This window comes from Acanthochromis polyacanthus, chromosome 20 (genome assembly GCF_021347895.1).
Source record: "Acanthochromis polyacanthus isolate Apoly-LR-REF ecotype Palm Island chromosome 20, KAUST_Apoly_ChrSc, whole genome shotgun sequence".
NCBI lineage: Eukaryota > Metazoa > Chordata > Actinopteri > Pomacentridae > Acanthochromis > Acanthochromis polyacanthus.
The window spans coordinates 25,703,738-25,727,725 of record NC_067132.1 but is presented as its reverse complement, the minus strand read 5'-3'; the positions used below and the strand labels follow the sequence as shown (position 1 = coordinate 25,727,725).

At 40.6% G+C, this 23,988-nt stretch overlaps 1 protein-coding gene across 1 annotated transcript in view; it reads left to right on the top strand.

Annotated features, from left to right (window-relative positions):
- The window catches only part of tmtopsb (teleost multiple tissue opsin b), a 49,720-nt gene extending 25,961 nt beyond the window's left edge, over positions 1–23,759 (top strand). Inside the window, exons 3-4 of the mRNA XM_022193916.2 lie at positions 5,241–5,474; positions 21,640–23,759. Of these exons, the coding sequence (XP_022049608.2) occupies positions 5,241–5,474; positions 21,640–21,936 (531 nt within the window). The 3' untranslated portion in view covers positions 21,937–23,759. The remainder of the gene's footprint in view (positions 1–5,240; positions 5,475–21,639) is intronic.
- The last annotated feature ends 229 nt before the right edge of the window (positions 23,760–23,988 follow it).

Sequence of the window (23,988 nt, the reverse complement as noted above, 5' to 3'; positions counted from 1 at the left end):
ATGAGAAAAGGAAAACGAACAGGTGTATGAATTTGCCCTCCTGCACCTCAACAACTTGTTTCCTCCCTCTGCTCAGGTGCGGACTTAAGATTCAGCACGCACTCTCAGACTTCTATTATGCACACATTTGTACAAATTTAGTTGCATTCGTCCTTCAGTATAATGGACAACCTGATCGCAAACTTTCCCACCAATTCAGGTCTTACCGATGATGCATGGCCTGCCAGCCTAATTAGTTTTGTTTAGGACGAATGCACAGGAGGATTGAATTGAAAATGTGCCATTGGTGCAACAGATTGTAGCTTTTTCTCTAATTTACAATATTCTTTGTACCCTGGAGGTCACATGTGCAGCATCTCTGAGGTTTGGCGGCTCTGCACCATGATGGATCATGTCCTTGATCTGCGTTTGCTCCATTACTGACCTCACACTGTCACATGTCGTAACATACTACAGTTTCTCCTGCACATGCTGCAGTAAGAGGCCCAGAACACTCTTTAAACATCCTCGACATTCAGCTGACACAGCAGCTGTCACCTGGATTGAGAGGCTACGGTTTGTTCAGTGTAGCACGGACGCAGTGATTTATTTTGGCAAATAATTGTTCAAAGATTGACACATGATGGTAACAATGCTCTCTGTGGCTCCTCTGTGCTTTTTAAAGACAGTCACACTGATAAATTAATGTCAAGACTTTTTGGCTGCTCTGCAAATACTATAAAATTGACTCTCCTTATAAGTACATTAACAATGCATGCTATAAATACTTAACTTTCCAGGTTTTAATTTATGTTGTACTGCTTAGAAAAGTAATTTTCAAAGCCTTTAAAACTTTTCTTTATTGTCTGTTAAAGTAATATCTCATCATAATAAAGAAACAGAGACAGCTTTGCTCCTTGCAGTTGCTTTCAAGGATATTCCGATGTCTAAGGCTTGTGTGCGGCTATTTTTACTCTCCCTGTGTTCCTTGAGATTTCATAGCAGATATGATACCACAAAATGAATCTTCCATGGGAGTTAGTGCCTATAAAAAGTGTTCGCCCTACCTTCAAAGTTTTTGTCCTTTTATTACTTTTTTTATCGCTTTTCAATTAGATTTGGGTTTTTTTCTACAATAATTTACAAAAAAAAAGACTCTTGTGTCAAAATGGAACCAGATTTCTGCAAAGTAAAACCAGATAATTTAAAATATTTAAAAAATGACTGCATATGTATTCACCGCCCCTGAAAAAACATCATTTTATGTGAACCAATGCTCTGTAGAATGTAAAATACTCTGATAAACATCTAACTAAAACGGTTAAATATAATTGCTTTAAGAAGAATTCACGCCTCTTTGAAGTTTTGTTCTTTTTTTGCTGTTAAGCATTGGATCGTGATCAGTTTAATTGGCCTTTTTAAAAATAATTTACAGAAAACGTGATTCCATGTCAAAGTTAAACCAGATTTCTACAAAGTAATGCCTGTTAATTAGAAATATACAATAAGTGATTGCATCAGGATTCGCCCCCTTGAAAATGACTCACCTAATTTAACACAAGTGCAGAAAATTGGTGCTAGAAGTCACATAGTTAGCGGAATGGAGATCATCTGATTGCAGCAAATGAGACTCAAGTGATTGTAGTTTAAAGACACCTGTATCTGGAAGGTGAATCACTACTACACCATGACAACCAAATAAAACTCCAAGCAGTGCCACGAAAAAGACGTTGAAAAACACAAATCAGGGGATGGATACAAGAACATTTCCAAGTCACTGAATATCCCTGAGAGGGCAGTTAATTCCAGCATTAAGCAATGGAAGGAAAATGGAACAAATCTGTCTGGAGCAGGTCATCCTGTCAACAGAGACTCTTAAGGATGGCCACCAAGACACCTATGATTCCTCTGAAGGAATTTTTAAGGAGAATTCAATGTTGAAAAGCAATAATAGTTGAAAACGTCCAAGGGATGTGAATTTTTTTATGGGCTCTATAATCACCTCTAAACTTTTCATCTGTTCCCCCGTAAGGTCACCACATGTTTGTTTTGGTTCATTTAGTCTAACAATAAACACTACCAGAAGTGAAACTAAATGAATAAAAGTTGCCCTTCAGTCAAAAATATGTTTCTCTTTATTTACTATACCAGTAATTAGTATAGTACAGATAGAAAACGTAACAGTGAAACACAGGAACAGATCACAACTAGATGAGTCCTCAGTAGAGGGCAGAACCACGCCCTCTGCTGGCGAAAACCCTGTCCTCCCTATACAACTGATGCAATATGTATCAATTTTGATCATCGTACGTATCTCCCTCCCTACTTGATCTGCTGACCTGTAACTCCACAACTGAGCAGGGGACCTTAAACTGATCATCAGTGCCAAGTTTGATTATCCTGACTTCAGCGGTTGCAGAGATATCGGACCGGACATAGCCACATACTTACCCAGCCAGATACCGCACCGAATGCAATAACCCCGCCGACATACCCGTCGGGCGTGGTTAATTAAAGCTCATTACAAAAAGTAGACAAAGAGGTTATGGGTCCATGGTTCACTTTGTTTAAGGTGAGTTTTGAAGGTTGGTAACGTGGGACACTCCCTTATGTAGAGTGGAATTCTGCTCCACATCTTACTGGCCTTTTTATTCGAAGGCTGTTGTTCTGTATGGGACCTCACAGTCCTCTCTAAAATAGACCTTGGTTCTGAGACCGCTGTGAGCCCTTCTTTTAAGAAACTCAGACATTCTTTATCGACTTCTATTGCTTACTACCATAATTTTGTGCCATCTCATGGGAATACGTGTGCTGGTGTGACAATAAAGAACCTTGAATCCTTGGAATGTTCCTAAATGGATGCGGAAGAATCTCAGTGGCAGCTATGATAAGAACCGGTTGCTTCCCTTATATCCCTTTGCATGGGATACACAAAGAAAAGGAGTGTCACACTTCATATGAGTATCAGCAGCATCCTCCTTTACATAGTTGTAAAGCTTTGTGTGAGTGCAGTCAGATTCTATTAGCACTGTAGACGTCTTTTCTGTCCTCCTTCACATCCGTCCTTGACCTCTTGGCATTTTTCATTGAAGTCAAAGAAAAGTGTTTAGGAAAGTATAGAGAATCAAAATGCAGCCTTCTTCCTTTTTCGTAGGTTGTGAAGCCTGGCATATTCAGTGACGAGCCGCTTGCTGTGTTTCATTTCTGTTGCATCACATTTAGTGGAGTTAAAACTTTATAGATCGGGTTCATCAGTGTCACCATCTCAGTGTTATAAATCTCTTATTTACTCTCATTTTTGATTAGTCAAAAGTAAAAATGTGATTTTTTTTTTTCTGCTGAATTCTTCATATTTTACTCTGGAGTGGTGATAAGGAGGCTTTGTTGTATTTCAGAATCCTCCCTGGTTTCTATTATTCATTGTGTGATTAAGTTTAGCTTTATAGTTGTTACCGATTGAGTTTGGGGATTTTTGTTCTTCTCGTTCTGCCTTCTGACTCTTTGGCAACCTGTCAGAATGACAAATGAGCAGCTGTCACCATGACATTACATCCCCAAGACGTATTTCTCTGAGTTAGAATTTCTGACAGAACGCTTTAGTTCGTCGATGTAATAATTGATGGAGGTGGAAGGAGGCTAACCAGACTTCGTACAGAAAACAGGTAAAATTACAAAAGACCAAAAAACAGCACCCATGCAGCCGTCATAGGTTGGAATCCAGCTAATGGCCATTTGCTGCATCCCATTCCCCTACTCTTCTACCCAGATTTCCTGTCTCTCTGCCCACCGTCCAATATAACAAAGGCAAAAAAAGTAAAAAAAAAAAACTATAGGGGCAGGCTCGGGGCAATCCGGAGTCCGGCGAGAACGTTCCAATGGTGGAGCGGGACCAACAGCAGGCAGGACAGGGTAGGAAATGGCAAGCGTGTCGCTGATGCAGGTCCACCAAGGTCCACCATGGTCTGGATGACAAGTGGATGACTGAACTCAACTTTCATTGACTGAGGCGATTACAGGCAGGCGAGCCGATCCCCGCAGCTGTCTCCAATCACTGCAATCAACCGACTGCACACAGGAAATGGCAGGAGAGATAGAAAAGATGAGAGGAGCAATGAAGGGGAGAGAGAGGATGAGTGAGAGAAGACGGATAAGCGAGGGAGAAAGAGAGGAAGACGGGCAGATCAAGACAAGAGGGAGAAGGAAGGAGAAAGAGGGACTGGAGCAGGGATCATGTCAGTAACAAGAAGCAGCAGCAGGGATTCAAACAGGTGGTGGTTTCATGCCTGAAAGCTGCTCTCAGTGTCTGAACTTAGGCTTACCCCCCGCTAGTCGGTAAAATTGAAGAACAAGTGGAATACCAGGATGCTAACATGTGGCTGGACCGAAATAGAATTTGTTTCATCCCCTCAGCAAACCTCCCAATTACCTCTTGACACCACTGCTCCTGCAGTTTGTTTGGTTTGTCTGTAAATTCAGAGCTTTCAAAAACATGTGACATCCATGTGTTGTTGTTTATCGGTTTGGAAGCAGAGATGAAATTAACTGAAGGAGAAGAGACTGTCTTTGCTTATCTTCGATGCCAGTTTTGATATCAAGCCCGGCAGCATGAAGTTAATTAAGCAATGGGTGCATTTTTGTGACGTTTTGTCCATTTTTAGGCGTCTGAGCTTCCGTTTGAGGCCAGAGGAGTGTCGGGTGAGATCAAATGAGGCCAGAGAAGCGCAAAATAAGTCTGGCAGCATCAACCTTTTCAGGATGGTTTTGATGCTGATTCTCCGCACGGAGAGGCTGAGTTGTGTAAGCTTGTTTCCAGCAGTGCAAACCCCCTGCCTGCGCTCTCCATCAGATTCGGGTTAGAGGTCTCAACAGGTCTCAACTCAAACTCTTCTCAGTCTAATCGGGTTGGACAGGGTCTCATTTTACTGTCACGGGTCTCAGGTCTGGGTGTAAATATCGGTAATATAGTTTCACTAATAACTACTCTGCTTGTTGGTGCAGGAGAGACAAAGAGGCCTTTTGTTTTTTTATATAAATTGATCTTTGAACCATTTAAATGTCTGGATTTACAGCTGCTGTTTATTATCATTGTTAATTATTAAAAACGCTTTGATCCAGTAGCAAGATTAAAGCTACAGTTGGGGAAAAGTCAAACACTTCGAGGGAACATAATGAGAAATAGCCATAAAGTCATAATTTCTGGTAAAAGTTGTTCAAGCTGGTTGTTTTCGCTTCAACTCACTGGAAGTTTTTCCTCCTCTCAGGTTCGCAGCGTGAGCTCGGTGGTGAGCCGTCGCAGAGAGCACCGGGTGCTGGTGATGGTCGTCACCATGGTGCTGTGCTACCTGGTCTGCTGGTTGCCGTACGGCGTGGCGGCTTTGCTCTCCACCTTCGGCCCTCGCGACCTTTTGACCCCGGAGGCGAGCATCACGCCGTCGCTGCTGGCCAAGTTCTCCACCGTCATCAACCCTTTTATCTATATATTCATGAACAAGCAGGTGAGTGCTGGCCGTCGCTGCGTGTCTTCTGCCCGCTTTGGGTGAAGCAGCGTCTTTGTATGTTAATATAAACCCGTTGTAGTCTCTCATATGGTGCTTGTTATCTAATTACGCTGCAGACAACCGAACATTCCAGCTTAGCTCGTCAAAGTCTGGACCTGTTAGTGTTGACAGCTGGGAGATTTAATCATACAGTGTGTGGTGTCTAATTATGCATAACTAAACAGAAGTGGGTTGCGTTACATAAACTGGTTCTTATATTGATCTTACTTTCTACTCATTATTATATACTGCCTGTTCAAAGACAAAGTCGTCACTTAGATTTAGCTAAGCGAAAGGTTAAGAGCCTTCCATTGGATAATTACAACAGTGATGAATACGTTTCAGCTGCAACAACTTATTTAACCCTAGCTGATGCAGTGAGGAGCTTCTCATTTCTTAAACAACCATGTTGGAAGACATATCCTGTCATCATGGAAAGGATGCTAATCTGTTTCAGAAGGGTCAAATTATTGACCTGCATCAAGCAAACAACTACAGAGATTTCTGAAACTACTAAAATCAGGTCAAGAACTGTTCAATGCATTATTAAAACCTGAAGGATAGTGGTGATCCATCATCTTTGAGGAACAAATCTAGTCTGAACAAACTCTTAGATGATCGTAGGAAATCAATACTAGAACTTACAACTGTGATTAATAGTGAAACTAAGAGCAATTCCACACACACAATGCAAGGGAACACAAAGGATTGGGACTAAACAGCTGTAGCTCTAAGAAAACCACTGATTATTGAGGCTAATCAGAAAAAAAGGCTTCAGGTTTCTCGGTAGCGTAAAGATTGGACTCTGGATCAATGGAAGGTCATGTGGTCTGATGAGTCCAGATTTACCCTGTTCCAAAGTGATGGAGGCATCAGGGTAAGAAGAGAGGCAGATGAAGTGATGAACTCATCATGTCTAGTGTCTACCAGCCTGTGGGGGTTAGGGTTATGATCTGGGGTTGGTCAGGTTCAACAACGTTATGTTCCCAAGAATGAGATCAGCTGATTACCTGAAGACACTGAATGAGCAGGTCTTTACATCAGTGGAGGTTTCTTCCCTGATGTTCATGGACATGTTCTAAGATGACGATGCCTGGATTCATGGGGCTCACATTTAGAATGAGTGGATCAGGGAGCATGAGACGTCATTTTCACACATGGATCAGCCTCCACAGAGTCCAGACCTCAGCCCCACTGAGAATCTTCGGGATGTTCTGAAGAAGACTTTGTGCAGCAGTCTGACTCTCCCATCATCAATACAAGATGTTGGTAGAAAATGAATGCGACTTTGGACAGAAATAAATGCTGTGACACTGCAGAAGCTTATTGAAGCGATGCCACGGTGAATGCATGCCGTTCTCAGAGCTAAAGGTGGTCCAATGAAATATTAGTGTTCGACTTTTTTTTTTGGACGGGTATTGTAACTGAACTAGGCAATTTGTCTTCTCCAGAAATCCAAATATATGATGCCTTTATAGCTCCAGGGTGAGCTAACTGAAAACAAACAACATATTCATGTATTGAACATGGTGATGCTGAAGTTTACGCCTTTGTTTACACTCTTAAATGCTTTCTAAATGCTGCCACAGATGTTGCTTAATAAGACATTTAGTCATTGCTAAAGGCTTTACCAGTCGAAAAGTAGCTGGTAGTAAGGACTCAAATAATGACAGGTTTCAGTAAAGTGATGAAGAAGAAGAAGGAAGGTTTGTCCGCGATGCAGCTTCTAGCATTACTGTTCTGTTATGTCATATATCGGATCCAGAAACTGTAAAAAACGAAAAAATTGTTGGATTTTCAACTTTTTGGCAGTCCCTGAATGCATCATGTGATGTTTCTTCAGGAAAATTAACCAAATCTGAACTTACCATTGTGATATTTGATCAAAATCATTTAATTATGCATATCTAATTAATATCTACTTGAGTCTTTCATTGTCATTAAAGTCGAGGTCAAACTCTCAGAATCCGCAGAATCAAACAGAAAACCGCAGACTTGCATGCGCTTTTGTACGTATGACGGTCAACGGCAGACATGTTGCATACTTGACCAGAAAACATGATGGCAACCTCCTGACAGTAATTAGAGGAGCCACTTTGTACATTGTGTTCAGCTGAACAGCATAAAAGTGAAAACAGTGCGTGTGCCACCACTTAGCAATAAACAGGAAAGAACTGTACTGTATATTTGAAAAACATCACGAGGATTCATGCATGTGGATTCAGAAACAGTTAATTATCGCTGAAGGTAGCGGCATGAGACTGGGAACGTGTCTAGCACAGGAGACTGACCTTCTCCGAGCTTCTCTGCAGCTCTGCGCTCGTCAGTAACACCTGGTTTATCAGAACATGTGCAGAGTGTTTGTTTATCGAAGGCTCGGGGCTGCTTTCATGTCCTGTAAAGTAGAACTGAACAGTGATTCTCGTTGGAATAAACTCAGTTCTGCAGCTTTTTGCGTCATTAGCAAGCTCCCAAAGCAGGGTTTTCACAATAGATTAAAAAATAAAATGTTAACAAACCCTGGTAGTAGTTCCTAAAAACTTTTTTAAAAGCTCAAATTGAGAACGCTGCAAAAGCACAAACATGGAAACTAAAAGCAAGGTGTGCTGTCAATGAGAAAACGGTAAAATCCTGCTGATCTGGACCAAATTTTACCAAAAGTCCTTCTCATAATCGTGCCTCTATCCACTCTGACAGCCAAACATTTTATCATTTTGCTTGGAAATATGGCATAAATTACTGCTTTTTTCAAGGTTATCTGTTTGTTTTTATCTGCATAATCTTATTTGTTTGACTGTTGTCAAGTCCATTGTCATTCGTATTTTCACAAAGTTCCTCTTTGAAGCTTCCACTAAGAAACTGGTCTTTGAATTGTTTCCTGTCTGCTGTAGAATGGAGACTTATTAGTGGTTTCAAATGAGCACAACAAGGCTAAACAATTTCTTGTCAAACTTCTATCTTGAGTGTTGCCGATTGGAAAACATTTCCAGCAGTTAATGAAATCAGAAGTCGCTGATTAACCTTAATTCCATACGCCATTGGTCCTGTGGCGATAGCCAAAGACACAAGAATAGTATATTGTATTGAATGTAGTGAGGATGTGTGATTCACCTGACCTCCATGCCCGATCAGCCCATCTGCATTCCAGTCAGTAAAATGGTTGTTTTTTTTTCGTGCGTTGGGAGAGCCGGCCCTGGGACGTCCCCATATCAGCCAGCCTCTAAGACAATATGGCGGCAAGTCAGTGACGGCTGGTAAAAGGTGTTGGACTTCCCCACGCAAATCGGAACGAATTGGCCCCGTTTGGTGACTACCGACCGTCGGCGCAAGCCGGACTTTGCCCTGAAGGACGTCAGCTGCAGCACGAGCACCTCCGCCGCTCATGTAAGACGGCACGGTCCTGTGAGTCTGGCTTATTTCCCTTTACCCTTGTTTGTGGCTCATCCTCCATTCCTGAACCGAACGGCAGCGCTTTCCTTTGGAGTACTTGTTTACTTTTTCGTTTTGTTGGAACTGAAAGAACAGCCGAAACCCGCTTCCTTGTTTGGATTTTCTGTTGGATTGGTTGGAAAACCCGGAGTGGATTATTTATGTTGAATGGGTTGGACTGCAGTAAAAGAGGTTAAAGAAAACCCGGACTGGACTATTTAAGAATATATGATTTGTGTTGATTTTTGAACTATTATATTTTCTGCCTTAGCTGTTGTGTAAGGTCGAAATATTTAATTTAGTACCAAGGTTTATGTTCCAACATCAGACCTGTGTAGGGTGCAATAGTGCATTTTAGTTGTACCGCTACAGAAATAAATGATGTTACAGTGGGACTGGAGTGGTCAAAGAAAAGCAGCGGAACATCACAGGGGACATCAGGTGGGCATTCTGATTTAGTGTCGGTGAAAAGCTAACAACATGCACAGACGATTCAGTTGTGATATGTCTTGTGTGAGATACATTCAATCAGTTTCAAACCCTCCTGTCCTCACCTTGCAGCCCAGTTGTTCCCTTTCCTTTAATTTGTGCTTTGTTCTTTGGAGCATTTGACAAGAATCTGAATGTATGTTGGACGAAGTAACGCCTTCTGCCCATATTATACAATAGACTTGTCACAGATGTAGTAATAAATCATCTGCATCCTATTCCTACAAGAAAAATCTTGGTCTTAAACAGTTCTGGACATCATCTTTTTATAGTATCATCAGTTCTGCAGTGTATCCTACCTTAGCAAGTTTGGACCACAAGACCATCCCAGTTAGCAGGAAGCATCCCCACATCAGCTAACATTGCCTACAAGTTGTACTGATCTTTAAAGCGTTCATCGAATGTTCAAAGAATTTTGTACTTCAAATAATGATCCTATAAGATGAAACGTAAATAAGACTCAACATTCAGAGGATGTTGTCAGGACTACAGATTTTGTTCCATGATAGCAAAGGAACAATGCAACATTTGTTTGGGCAAGAATACATTAATAGAACTTTGCATGTCACCTACTCTATTTACCTGTGGTCTCTGACTATTGAGGTAAAAACTGGGCCTTCTATTTTGGGGTTGGTTGAAGAGACAGGCAGACATAGATCTGCACTTGTTCAAATAAAGGAAAGCGCTGCCGTTCGGTTCAGGAACGGAGGATGAGCCACAAACAAGGGTAAAGGGAAATAAACCAGACTCACAGGACCGTGCCGTCTTACATGAGCGGCGGAGGTGCTCGTGCTGCAGCTGACGTCCTTCAGGGCAAAGTCCGGCTTGCGCCGACGGTCGGTAGTCACCAAACGGGGCCAATTCGTTCCGATTTGCGTGGGGAAGTCCAACACCTTTTACCAGCCGTCACTGACTTGCCGCCATATTGTCTTAGAGGCTGGCTGATATGGGGACGTCCCAGGGCCGGCTCTCCCAACGCACGAAAAAAAAACAACCATTTTACTGGCTGGAATGCAGATGGGCTGATCGGGCATGGAGGTCAGGTGAATCACACATCCTCACTACATTCAATACAATATACTATTCTTGTGTCTTTGGCTATCGCCACAGTCCAAAACCAGAATTACAGATGAAGATGGTCTCGTTCATGTGCTGAATGGAATCCAGTGTCTCTACAGGCATGCTTGGATGAATTCAATAAAGGATGGATGATATGATATTGGTCTCAAATTGGATGAAATGCTATTACATGCCTGCATTTCCCAGGCCAGAAACTGTTATTTGTTGTCATACTTTCAGGCTATTTGGGGGGTGATGCTTCACAGTAACCACCTTATTTAGCATTTCAAAACACTGTTGGGTTCAGTTAAGGCACCAAAATGGCCAAACTCGGTGTAAAATATACTAATTCACAAGATTAACCTCGTGTTACAAGGAAAACTTGTTGAGTAGTGACGTGAACAAGTGTGGAAATTTGGTGTCTATTTCTGAGGTCTACAGTATTATATAGATCTATCAGATGGCTATTTATGTTTAAAAATAAGCTCAAATGTGATCCCACGGGTTCCTGACAAAGTAATTATAAGCAATCTATTACAAGTAATAAAAAATATGTCTTTGTAATACAGGATTTTACAATTAATGACAAATACTGTTGATTAATTTGCTTAAGGCTTCATTACAATATGTTGAAAAGGAATTATTTATTGTGTTTCAGTTCAGATGGGTAAATTTAAGAGACAAGAAGTTGGTTTAAAGTACAAAAATATGAGCTCTACACGCAGAATTTTAGGTTGTATAAACAGACAGGCAACAGAAACACAAGAAAAACTGGAGAAATCAGTTTAAGATACTCAGAGGAGGAACTAACTACAACTAAACCTCAAACCTTTACATCTGCGTAGTGTTTGGAAATGCTCAATGGGGAGGCGTTAAAGTTAAGTAGAAGGTTTTTGGGTTAAAGAGGAAAAAAATTTAATTAAACTCGGTGTAAATCAGAAATCACGCGTTCTGTGTCTAATTATCTGCTCGTCTTTATTTAGACAAAAGACCCGACTCCCAGGGGAGGGCGCACACAGACGCACAGATAAAAGACGGAGCTGTGACATTATTATTATGATGGTGTCAAAGTCGTCAGCGCTCCGCCGCCCCCCGTGCAGCTGCGATACACATCACTGACATTCAAGGACACTGCGCTGGAAAAAAAGTAATGATTAAGAAAAGGCAAAGTAATGTGGCTGCTGCTGCTCGTAATTGACAGCAGATCAAACTTCAAAGTGCTTTGTGCAGCATTTCACCATCAATAAACCATTAAAGGAGTCATTAGTAGATTAGAATAATAACTGAAAACAAATATGAGCAGCGCAGGGAGGACGGCGTCACACTGCTGTTGACATTTTGACACGCAGGACCTTTTCATGCTGTACCTGCTCAGTTTTCCCCTCCTCATATTATCAGCATTCTGATTATCAGCTCCTGTTGTCGCTCTTTGACCCTCAGAACCATAGCGGGTTTGAAATACATGTCATCTTTATAAAATGAACAAAAAAAAACAACAAAATCATCAGAGCTAGAAAGTGTACAAACTGAAAAAAATCATCAAATTTTTGTCAGGTGGTGTTGCATCTGGAGCTTAATATTCAGTGTTTTAATGAATTTTTAGCATATCGTGGTCCCATCAGGAAAAATAAACCAAATCTAAACTCAAAATTATGATATTTCATTCAAATCGCTTTATTCTATAGGTCTCATTCAAAAAATTTGACAAAATCAACTCTTTGCCTTAACCAGATTTTCTAAAAGACAAAAATTTGTGCAACTGTGATGCTTTGAGAGAGTCTGCTACAACCAGCAGTCATGTGACAAAAAATTCTGTGACTTTTCAGTTGAACTGGGCTGAACTGCAGGCAGTGTTTATACAGAACAGATCGGAAATAACTATGGAAGATAATTAGTAATAGCTTGTGATATACTGCACAAAAAACATGTTTAGGTTCTCTGTATTTCCAGTCAGGGTTGTGAGTAAGTTGTGTTTAAATATCCTCCAGCAATCAACTCTTTCCTCTGGCCAAATTCTGTAGAAAACACAAAATTTTGCTCTCCTTGACACAACTTTGGAGCCATGACTGACTCTCCCACGGTTAACGGTAACATGACAAAAATTCACAGACTTTTCTGTGGAACTAGGCTGAACTGCAGGCGGTGTTGACAAAGCAGAGAGGAGAAAAGTATGGAAACAAATGAAACGTGAGCAGTAAAATATCCACAGTGTGTAGAGTTACTACTTTTGTTTCTAGTGATCGTAACACCTGTGGCCACTTGGAAAAACATTTTACATGTTGGTTCTCTTCTCTTTTTTTTCCCCGCTTTCTGTAAACTAAATATCAAACAATCACAACTGACTTTTTATTCTATTTTTATGATTTATGGCATTAGAATTTAGTTATACTGCACAATCCATGGTTGGGCTGTTTCCACAGAGGTGCAGGATTTTGTATTGCAATGAAAAGTAAACCCAAAGGGAGTTAAAAACATCCAGAAACTGCCTGGGTTCAGAGGGATCAAACAGAAAAAGACAACTCAACACTAACAAAAGAGTCACGATTCATGAACACATCTTGGTTTGTTTTGTTCCGGCACAAATAAGTAAATTAAATTACATTAGACACGCAATTTCCTTAACAATACAAAACTCTTTCTTCCGTTTTTCTCCCCAGCGTCTCACCACCAGCTAGTATCAGTCATGATTGTTTCTACTATTAACTGTTCCCTGGAGCTCAAGGAAATCATACGGTGATTCACATCAGGAGAAAATGCATTCATAGAGCACTTCACCACGAACACCAAACCAGTAGTGAGCTCCTCTTTGCTCTCAAACGGCCTCAATTCCCTGAAATGTAGGAAACATTGCTTTGATCTTCTGCTCTGTGTTGACATCAAATAGTAATTCATGCTGCGAGTTTCCCGATCTACCGCATCGAAAGGTGTTACTGGAATCAAATGAGGCGACTGAGAAGGCCACTGAGCTCGCATTATTCATGAAACCATTGTGGCTTTTGCTTTGGGACATAATCCAGTTGGAAGTAGCCATTAGAAGATGGTGAACTGTGTCTGTAAAGGGATGCATGCAGCTTTATGCCATCAGCAGCAGAATGGACTGTTGACCAGTGCAGGTTGATCCTGCAGAACTCAAGATTCATGAGACCTGGCTACATTTTTGCATCTTCAGTTGTCCTGCTGAGTTTTTGATCTTGGTTGCCGGGAATTAGAACCTGACATGGTCCAAGTCTGGCTTTTCTTGTTTAACTAACAGAACTTACATTTAGAGGATGAATAAATGGATAGAAAGAAAAGAGCATGTAATAAATGTGCAAATCATGCTGGTTGAAGAAATAAGGTGTTGATATTGCCGATATTCACAGTAAAGGTGCAAGTTGTTGATATTTACCGATAAGAAGGGTGCAAAATCAAAAAAAGAAAAGATTATCCTGCAGCCCAGGAATGAAAATAAGAAGGCAAAATCAAGCCTGAACGGTTAAAAGAAGCAGGCGAAGACCATGAAAGGGGTGAAAAGAAAGAAAAAAGAAAGACAAAACATGCAAATAGGCAGTGGAGCTCGTGGGAGGGTTTGGATGCAAAGTAACAGCCAGAAGATGGACTTTAAAAGGAGCGAAGAAAACTGAAAGCAAGGAAGAACGTCTGATGAAAGAAGGTAAAGACGGGATGCAAATAGGAATTTGGAAGGAACCGGCAGTGAAAGAAATCTGGCCGAAGTTGGAAATGAATGCGAGACGTGGGGATGAAAGGCGGGAGGGGAAGGCGACAGGGAGGAGGTGTAAGCACAAAAGTTCTTTTTAATCTCCAAAAGGTAGCGCCGCTTTGATTCTGATTAACATGTTACTATCAGTGAGCGACACACTGCGGCGGTGACCTTTCTTCCCCCCTCCACAACACTCTTTTATCTGCCCGTGTCTCTTTTTATCTGCCGCCACCTCCGTCTGTCGCTCAGCGTTTCCAGGTTGTCACTTCTGAGCTTGTGAGACATTTAACTTCCTTTGATGGCCGACTTGTTGTGACGGCGGAGTAAAGTTTGCTTCTTTTTCTCGCTCCTGCGGGATGATTACGCCGCTAACGTGAACTTTCCGGTGGCTGCAGGTAGAAACGCTCAGGAGGCCGCACTGTGTGGCGCTTTCAGTCTTCAGTTCCTCCCAGCCCATAACTATGGCAGCAGTGTGTTGAGGCGAGTTGAAGACTTCAAGCGCTGCGCAGATTCACGCCCCGGACCTCGGCTGTCAGCCAACAGATTGCAGCCTTGCACCGGCCGCTGGCATGTTTCTGCACAAGGTGTCATTCCCGATGTCAGTCTGGGAATCTATTTATTCACTGCTTATAGATTTCCAATTGGTCGTGTCGACCGCCGTGTTTCCTCAAACGGTGGCTGGGGGTCTTTATCTGAAGTAGGCCCTTATTTTCTATTTCCGCTGTCTGATTAGTATAATGTTGGTTTGATGTTACTGCAACACGCTGTTCACTCTGTGGACAACCAAAACCCCAGAAAGAGTTTAATCCTTAGAAGCACAAGTGATGGAACCCTACACTCTTCCATAAGTGGGTCAAAAATGTGTTTTTATGTCATTTTGGTTAAGAATAATCATTTGTGGTATTGTTTGTATACATTTTTTGTCCACACAAGAATGATTTCATGTTTGGAGTGTATTTATTTAACAGATTTTGATGATTGAAAAAGAAAAGAATTACACAGAACAGTAACAGAAGAATGTCATTTTTCCATTCTTTTCCTCCAGCTGCTCTCTGTCCCTCAAAGCTTGTTCATCACCTCTTGTATGATTTTATCAGTGATAAATAGCTTGGGGTAGTAATGCAACTATTGCAGTTTCTTTAAAAGTATAAAAGGTGACTTAAAAATTGACATGTTTCGATATTGAAAATGTGTTGTTGACAAATAGCAGGAATCTAAAAAAACTTTTAATTATAAAAATGTTGCAAGAAAACAACCTCACCGGGTCATTTTTGACCCACTTATGCATCTAAAGGTTAAAAAGGATGTCACCCTTAACAAAAAACTAAAAAAAAAACTAAAAAAAATAGCAATTCCACCTTTTATTAGATTAAGAAATTGTAAAAACAGAAAGATTAACTCTGACCAGATTTAGCTTAAAATCGTAATAATCCTTCAAAATTACTTTATTTTATACGTCACATCTAATAAGTCGCCACAAAGAAACTTTTCGCACCAAATTCTTTTAAAGAAAAGATAAACAATTCAACAGCAATTTGAGTTTTCGGTTGAATTGCAGGCAGTGTAGTGAAGGTGACGGTAGAGTTTGAGAGGAAAATAAAATATTTCTGAAACGGCGTGGCTCAAAAACTGTAAAAAGAGGAGCAAGTTGTTTGGAAGGTAAATTCAGCATGGTGAAATATGTTTCAAGAGTTGATATGTTTTTTATTTTATTTGTAAAAAATACCTAAATTGTAAAGGGTGTAAAAATGTAAGTAGCCATGATTTTTTTTTTTTAATTTCAAGATTTGTTTATTTACTTTTCATACATTAAATAATCAACGCAATCAATCATTTTCATATTTTATGGCATTTCATCTGCGTCGTACTGCACAAAAGCCTTTTTTTTGTTTGTTTTCTTGACGTCTAGCCATGGTTGTGCTGTTGTTGTTGGTTGTTGTTTAGTTAAGAAGATACAGTATGTCATTCTGCATGACGAGTATTTTAATGCTTACTGTACTTGAGTAAAGAAATGTAAGTGCAATTTCAACTGGACGTTGTGTTCTTAATTTACGTTTGCACCAAACATCAGCAGACCTTCTGATTATGTACATCAGCTGCAATTTGCATCATCTATGCTGCGCCGTAACTGAATTTGGAAACTAAAAAACAAGTCATTCACACAGAATATGGATTTTTCAACTCACTAATCGAATAAAGAGCGTCCTCAGTTCACCCCACATGTATGTTTATTGAAGGAAATGGTCTGAATGCTGCTTGCATAACTAATAAAATGACTTAGTTAAACTTAGGGCTGTAGGCAGGATTATACAAACACGGAGGTCAAAAAGGTAAAATAAAAACCCATTATGTAAAATGCTAGCAATTTCTAAATTAGTCTGGATGTTTTGATTTCATGTTCAATAAATAATTTTAACCTTTTACATTATTTTTGCTTTAAAATTGCTTTTAGGTTTCCCTTTATATTTGCAAAACCATGCTGTTAATGATGTTTTTTTTACCTTGCAAGTCATTATTAATGTGGTAAATGACTGTTCGAGCTGGAAACAGCTGATTTTTAATGGAATATCTCCATAGGGGTGCAGAGGAACATTTCCAGCAACCATCACTCCTGTGTTCTAATGCTACATTGTGTTAGCTAATGGTGTTGAAAGACTCACTGATGATTAGAAAACCCTTGTGCAGTTATGTTAGCACATGGATAAAAGTGTGAGTTTACATGGAAAACATGGAATTGTCTGGATGACCCCAAACTTTTGAAGGGTAGTGTAATAATTCCTTTTTAGAGGCCTAAAGATGTAAAAATGTTCATTGTGAAGCAGCAAAAATGAGTGAATAATGTATAAGGTTTGCACAAATTTGTGTGGCAGAACATTGTTTTCTCATTTAGGAGCCAGCAGTTTTTTTTATGAGATTTCACCACGCTGCCTGAGAACATCTGAAAAAAGGTCAAAATCTAAAAGCACTGACTTTAAAAGATATTCACTTTTTATCGAGTAATCCTCCCAGGTTTAACTTAATCTCTGATCATAAACCAGCTCTTTAACCTCTGCAGCATTTTGTTGCTTCTTCACAGCTGAAATGTCACTTTTGTTTCCTCGTGAAGGAGTTTGTCTTCTGGGATTCATCCAGCACCCCGAAGTCTTTTTATCAGCTGCAGTAGAGAAGTGAGACATGCAACAAGAGTGGAGCGATGCTGTTCCCTCATCCTGACGGTTTACATCAACGCATTCTGTTGTTGATCTCAATATTTTCGTCTGTCTGTCAGAGGAGAAGCATGCGTTATTGGGAAGATACAGAATCTTTAGCAATATAGAAAAAAATGACAAACACAGTTGAGCATAAAAACTTTCTTTTGGGATATTTTGATTGTTTTACTTAGAATCACATTTATGTCATAAACTGCTAAAATATTCTAAGCAAATTCATACAAAGGAAGTTTTTGCATTACTTTTCTCTATATAATAGACAATATGCAACTGTAGCTAATAGAGCATCATTTCTAGATTTATTTCTTACTTTTTAGGCATCCAGAGGACTTCAATTTTAGGCTAAAGAGAGATTATGATCTTGATATACTGGAAAAACTTAACCAGTACCAGTTCCCACCAATATCCAGCAACTTTGCACAGCCATTGAAGAGGAGTGGACAAACGTTCCACAGGCCACAATCGACAACCTGATCAACTCTATGCGAAGGAGATGTGTTGCACTGCATGAGGCCCCCAATAAAACAGAACTACACCTTTCAGAGTGTCCTTTTATTGTGGGCAGTCTCAGGCACACCTGTGCACTAATCATGGCGTCTAATCAGCATCTTGATATGGAACACCTGTGAGGTGGGATGATTATCTCAGCAAAGGAGAAGTGCTCACTGTCACAGATTTAGACAGATTTGTGAGCAATATTGGAGAGAAATGGTGATATTGTGTATGTGGAAAAAGTTTTAGATCTTTGAGTTCATCTCATAAAAAATGGGAGCAAAAACAAAAGTGTTGCGTTTATATTTTTGTTGAGTCTACAAACAGAAATGTATTTATTTGTTTGTTTTTTCTTAATGTTCTGCTTGTTTGCTGATTTTTTTCTTGCACCTTTACTCCCAGACTTTTTTCGATAGATTTTATTTCTTTATGTTACAGTGTACCGTGTGACCTGTTTGACTGACCAGCCTGGATTTTATTTGTGAAGTTAATCCACTGCATATATCAACAACATCAACAAAAAAGGAATGCCTGCAGACAGTAACTCAGGCCCAGTTATGTTGTGACTTAAGACAAAACCATCAACAATCCTGAAACCCGACCAACACATTTAGTGTTTGGTTTGTGGTGGCAGGTGAGGATTTGGTCGCTGCTCCGTCTGAAGATCTCAATCTGATCTCGGCTCTAATCCTTCCTGATGTCAGCTCGTCCTCCTCTTCCTGCTCTTCCTCTCCATTTTCTCCTTCTCACTTCTCACCCCCACTTTGCACATCTGCCCTCTTTGTTTCCTCCGGGGTTTCGCTTTCAAACCAGCATCTTCTTTCTTTTTTCTCTTTCTCTATTTTTTTTTCCTTCCTCCTCCTTCCCCTCAGGCGCAGCACTCCAGTAGATTAATAAACTGGGATTTGAGACGCTAGAAGATTTAAGACGGAGAGCTAATTTTGAAAGCTGCATAATTTCCTCCGGGTGACAGAAATTAATTGGCTCATATTAGATGAATTGGCTGCTGAAGTGTCTCCGTTATAAAGCGCCACAAACTGTTCTCGTTTGTCATATCAGTCGGTGGATGTCTTATTCTGCTCCTCAAAGGGTGGGAACACGCTGGAGGAAGGAGGCTGCGCACTTTGATGATGTAATAAGACGTGGAGAGGTGTTGTGTTTTACGCAGCACTCCTGTTTGATCCGCGGCTCCCTGGGGAAATGTAGTAGACTTTAAGTATACGTGTGGAACTGGAGAGTATACTAAGTACACTACGTTTATCCAGGGGAAGCCTGCTGGACGCCGGAAAGACCTCAAGAAAACCGGATCCAAAGCTGTTTGAGTCCAGCTGTGCTTTATTTTCAACAACAGAAGTCCTCCTAACTGTACTGCATGCACTGTTATGTTGCTCCAGACAATATTTTCTGCTATTACAACACATTTACTCTTGCAGTTTCTGCTACTTCATCCACCAAATGTTCCATTTCTACTACTACTATCATCACTATCTCTGTAATAGTGAACCTACTCTATAAACAGAGGTGGTAGAAGTATTCAAAAAAGTAAAAGTACCAGTACTAAACTGCAGAATTGGCCTGTTACACGTAAAAAATCATGCATTTAAGTTCAGAATAAAGTACTACATATGACTGGATTAAAGTAATGCTGTTGTTAAAGGTCATTTAGCTTTTTATGTAGTTTATCGGCTGGATAATTTGTGAATTTCCCTTCTGGGATCTGTAAAATTTAATCTGTCTGTTATATGACTTCATAATATATTTATAGATCATATTTTGTTAATATTGAGTGAAACCGGCCTTAATAACTTTAGTTAAAAGTGCAATATTCGCCTCTGAAATGTGGTGCAGTAGAAGTATAAAGTAGAAGAAAATGATACTACGTGTGCTTTCCATCTCCGTTTATAAGAAATCCTTTTTATCAACACGTCCTGGGTTGTTTGAACATGTGTGCTGCTGGAGCATTTCTAATATTTTTTGCCAAAACAATCCGATGGTTTTTTCAGACTTGTTGCTCAAAGTTTCAGTCCTGTTGTTTACAAATGGAAAGACTGCAGAGGGGTTCAAAAGATGTATTTTTTACATTTATTACTGTTTAATTAACCACTCTCAGAATACAGCTCCTACTAAGGCTTTTGAATATTTTTCTACAATTACTGTACTTCTTCTGCCACTATATGTTTATTATTGCTGCAAGAATACCTTTTAGGAAGACAGTTTTAATTGACTCGTCTTTGTGTCTCTGCTTGTCAACTACTATCCATTTACTGTTCAACCAACAAGCATTTAAAGGTGGATTTATGGTTCTGGTACCTCTTTGTGCGTGCAGAGTGAAGGATTATGGGAAACGGAGATACGTTTGGATGCAGTCCTTTTAAAAGCAGGCCTCACGGTTCAGCAATGATGCCGTTCATTGGTGAAATGCTGATTGGTTGAAAGGCTGGCTTGGACCGGAGAGTCTCCTTTCAGTGTGATGAACAATACGTGCATTTTAAAACATCATTTGTGACTCCTGATGCAACAAACCTGCCGGTACAAACTCTCTAGAATGACTCAATGGCAAAAGGGCCAACGAAAACCCCAACATGAGCAAGAGCAGGCAACACTTCCTATTCTTCCACATATTTTTGAGACTGCCCCAAAGTGTCTGCAGAGCTCTGGTTTCTGAAAGAGGTTCAGTAAGGAACGCCTGACATCTCCAAACAGTTACCTGAGGTTACGTGTATTTTAGCAGTACATGATGAAGCTCTGCTGAACAATGTAGTAGATAATAACCCGAGTTTTAGAGCCTGGTTTTATACATTTGGTGCAATTTGGAATCTTTTCTGACTTTTTGCTGATGTATTTGTTCGTCATATTTGTCTTAGTGTAAGAGGGGAAAAAACTTTTCATACAATTGGAGGTAAACAGTTCCACTATAGTAATACTGCAAACAATAATAGTGGTAATAAAGAGTTAAATTGGAACCTCAAACCTCACAAAACAATTCTTCAAGAACCTTTTCGAGGTTTTTATGGGGGGGTAATCTCGGCTGCAGGTTTTCCTCAAAGAAAATACAAAAGGAACCCCAAAAGGTTCCTCGAAGTTCTATTTCTTTTAAAGAGTAGGGCAAACTTATTACCTTGGCAACCCGGAAAATGAAGGAGAAGCTTAACCCTTAAAAAGCCGGGACTCGGTTCACGCTTACTCGTACACACAGCCGAAACCGAACATTCTCAGCTCGCTAATTAACATAAAATATGCACACACCCGTATGTTTAAGTCGACCAATGGTAAGATACAAACATTGGCCCCAAATTTGCTTATTTCAAATGATAAAGCCATATGAGCCGTTATAACAGAGCCGCAATTACGAAGCTTTTATCGGGCCGCGTACCGTAATAACACGGCCGAAATTCACTATGGCGAACGTCTACGACAATGCAACCTCGCAAGACTTGATCGATATTTTTATGGATTAGGTGGTTTTAGTATATGTTTTAGTATATGTACTTCTCCAGAAACATGGCCTTGTAAGGGTTAAATATGCTGTAAAATGGTGTAAAAATGAAACTTAAGTTCAGTTTCCAGGGTGAAAGTTTTGCTCTGGACCAATCCTCCAACCTCCTAATGTGGAATTTGGGTTCATTTCTTTCAAAATGTAATTGAAAATGCAGTTTAGTTGTATAGAAATGTAACTTTTTGTAGATTTCTAGCTGCTGCTGTTACCACACTGCTATAATGACAGTAATTCGGTGTGTTTGTGCAGTTTTACAGGTGTTTCATGGCGTTCTTCAGCTGCTCCACCCCCGAACAAGTCTCCAGCTTAAAGACATTTTCTCGGGTGACCAAGACCCTCCGCACCGTCCGCCAGGAGAAGGAGCGCCACGTTTCGGCCCCGGCTCCATCCTCCGTCGTGCCCACGCCCAACTCCGCCCACGAGTCCTCACATGGAACCAACCACGTGGTCCCATCGGTGACGAACCGAGACAGCGGCGCCTCCCAAGCTCCCGCCGCTGTCAGCCCCAAACCCAAACTGATTCTTGTGGCTCACTACAGGGAATAAAGAGAAACAACGGGAGCCGGGAAGAGAAGGAGCTGGGGCGCAGGTCTACAATTAAGAAACAAATCCTCTTAATAGCAGAAAAGAGCGCACGCAAAGTGAGCTCAGCGGGAGTCTTAAATACAAGCTGGGACGTTGTAATCCCAGAGCAGGTTATCGTTGCTGCGCGAGATCGACAAACAGGAACACACACACACAAAAAAATGTCTCATCCTGCTTACCGGAGGCTCTGTGTACAAAGCAGAAGGAAGATATGAAGATTAGGGCTACACCTTGTGCTTTGTTTTGAGGTCCCACCCTTTGTCTGCCATTAGGATCTACCCGCCATAACTCAACTGTCGTGCGCAGGAGCACAAACGTTGCATTCAAAGCTCACTTACCTCGACAGTTTTGCAAAAAGGGCCTGGAGGGATTCATCCCAGATTCACTCCCAGCAAACCTGCATCCGTTTGTTTCTTTCACACAGCAGCAGGGCGGTTAATTTTGAGTTGATTTTGTGGATCAGATCAGAACTGTCGGGTCAGAGCCAGGCCCACGCAGTGCCAGTGTGGAGAGGCTGATTATGAAACAATCGGGATGCCTGTTCTTTTGGAAAAAAAATCCAAAAAAAACAACTGATGCATACTTTCACCAAGTGATTACTCATGCTGGAAGGTACGCTCTGCTCGCAAAAACATGTTTGTGGGGACGAAAAGTACATTTCAAGAGGATGCAATGGTAACTCTTTAACCTCCTATTTATTATTTAGCAGTTATTAGCAGTATGTAAACATTTACTAAATCTCACTGTAGTGTGTTTGGAAGCAGACGTTGCAAGTGTTTGTTGGTGTGCATCATTTTCAGCAGCTATAATTTCCATAAAAGCGTTTAATAAATGTTTCTGTACTGCTTAAGAAATGCTAATTTGGAGACGCGGGGCTGATGCGTTTGGATCCGAAATGAAGTGCTTTCGGAATTAAACCCTTTACTTCAGATGTGTATATTTTTGGAGGATTTTGTTAATGAATGTGCAGCGTGCCACATCTCCGGGGGAATGTGTTCGCTACGAGCCAAGAATTAGCATGTCTATTTGGTTGCTATTAGCTTGTTGGCAGCATACATGGAAATAAGCACGATTGCACTTTACCGATTTCCGAAGAACCGCGGAGAGGAAGACACGAAATCGCGTTCACTCTGCCCCATTTAATTCAATTACAAAAACAAATATATATATTTAAAAAAAACAAATAAATCCTCATAAATAGGTCAAGCTTTTTTGCTTGTGTTGATGTGTCTTTGTTAGATAACTAAATGACGTTCTTTCTTCATCGGAGGAGTAATTCAGGAACATTCCGGAAAAGCACAGTGTTCTTTGTTGGCGATTTCAGAAACTATTTGGTGTTTTTTTTTGTAAATGGGTCGTATTTTGTCAGCTTAAGTGTATAGCGACTGTTGCAGGATTATTCTCTTTTTTTCCCTTCACAAACAATAATTTGGTCAAAAAAGCGGGCGAGTATTTTTCACGAGCCCATTTCCATGCCTGATATTTTGGTTTTTAAAGATTTCTTGAGCAACTCCATGCCTTTATTTACACTCTGCCCCCCCCCCCCCCCCCCCCCCCCCCCCCCCCCGTCACGAGCGCTGGGACTGTTATGAAAGCCATTAAAGAAAGGGACATTTCACCCTGTTCTGTGGGACATGTAAAGAGATTTCACAGTCTTTGCATTGTCTAGATGTTCCTGAAGCTGCCGTTTCTCTTTGTTTGGTGGAAATGTGGTTTTGTGTTGTCTGCTAATGTACTTTTTCCTTTACTTATGTAACATAAAATGAAATCGTGTCACAAACGGATTGGGATGTCTCAATCTTTTTTTTCTATTTTTCTCACTCAAAGTGTTGTCTTTGCTTGACAAACTGGAGCTCCGTTTCTCTCGTTTCTCTCTTCCACATTCACACGTGTTGATTAATCCATGAATTATTAACACGGGCATTATTACAGGCAGGAAAAGCAGATTAACGCTCTAAATTACATCTTCGTCTCGGTGAGAAACAAACAGCATTTTGAGCACGCGAATGGGAT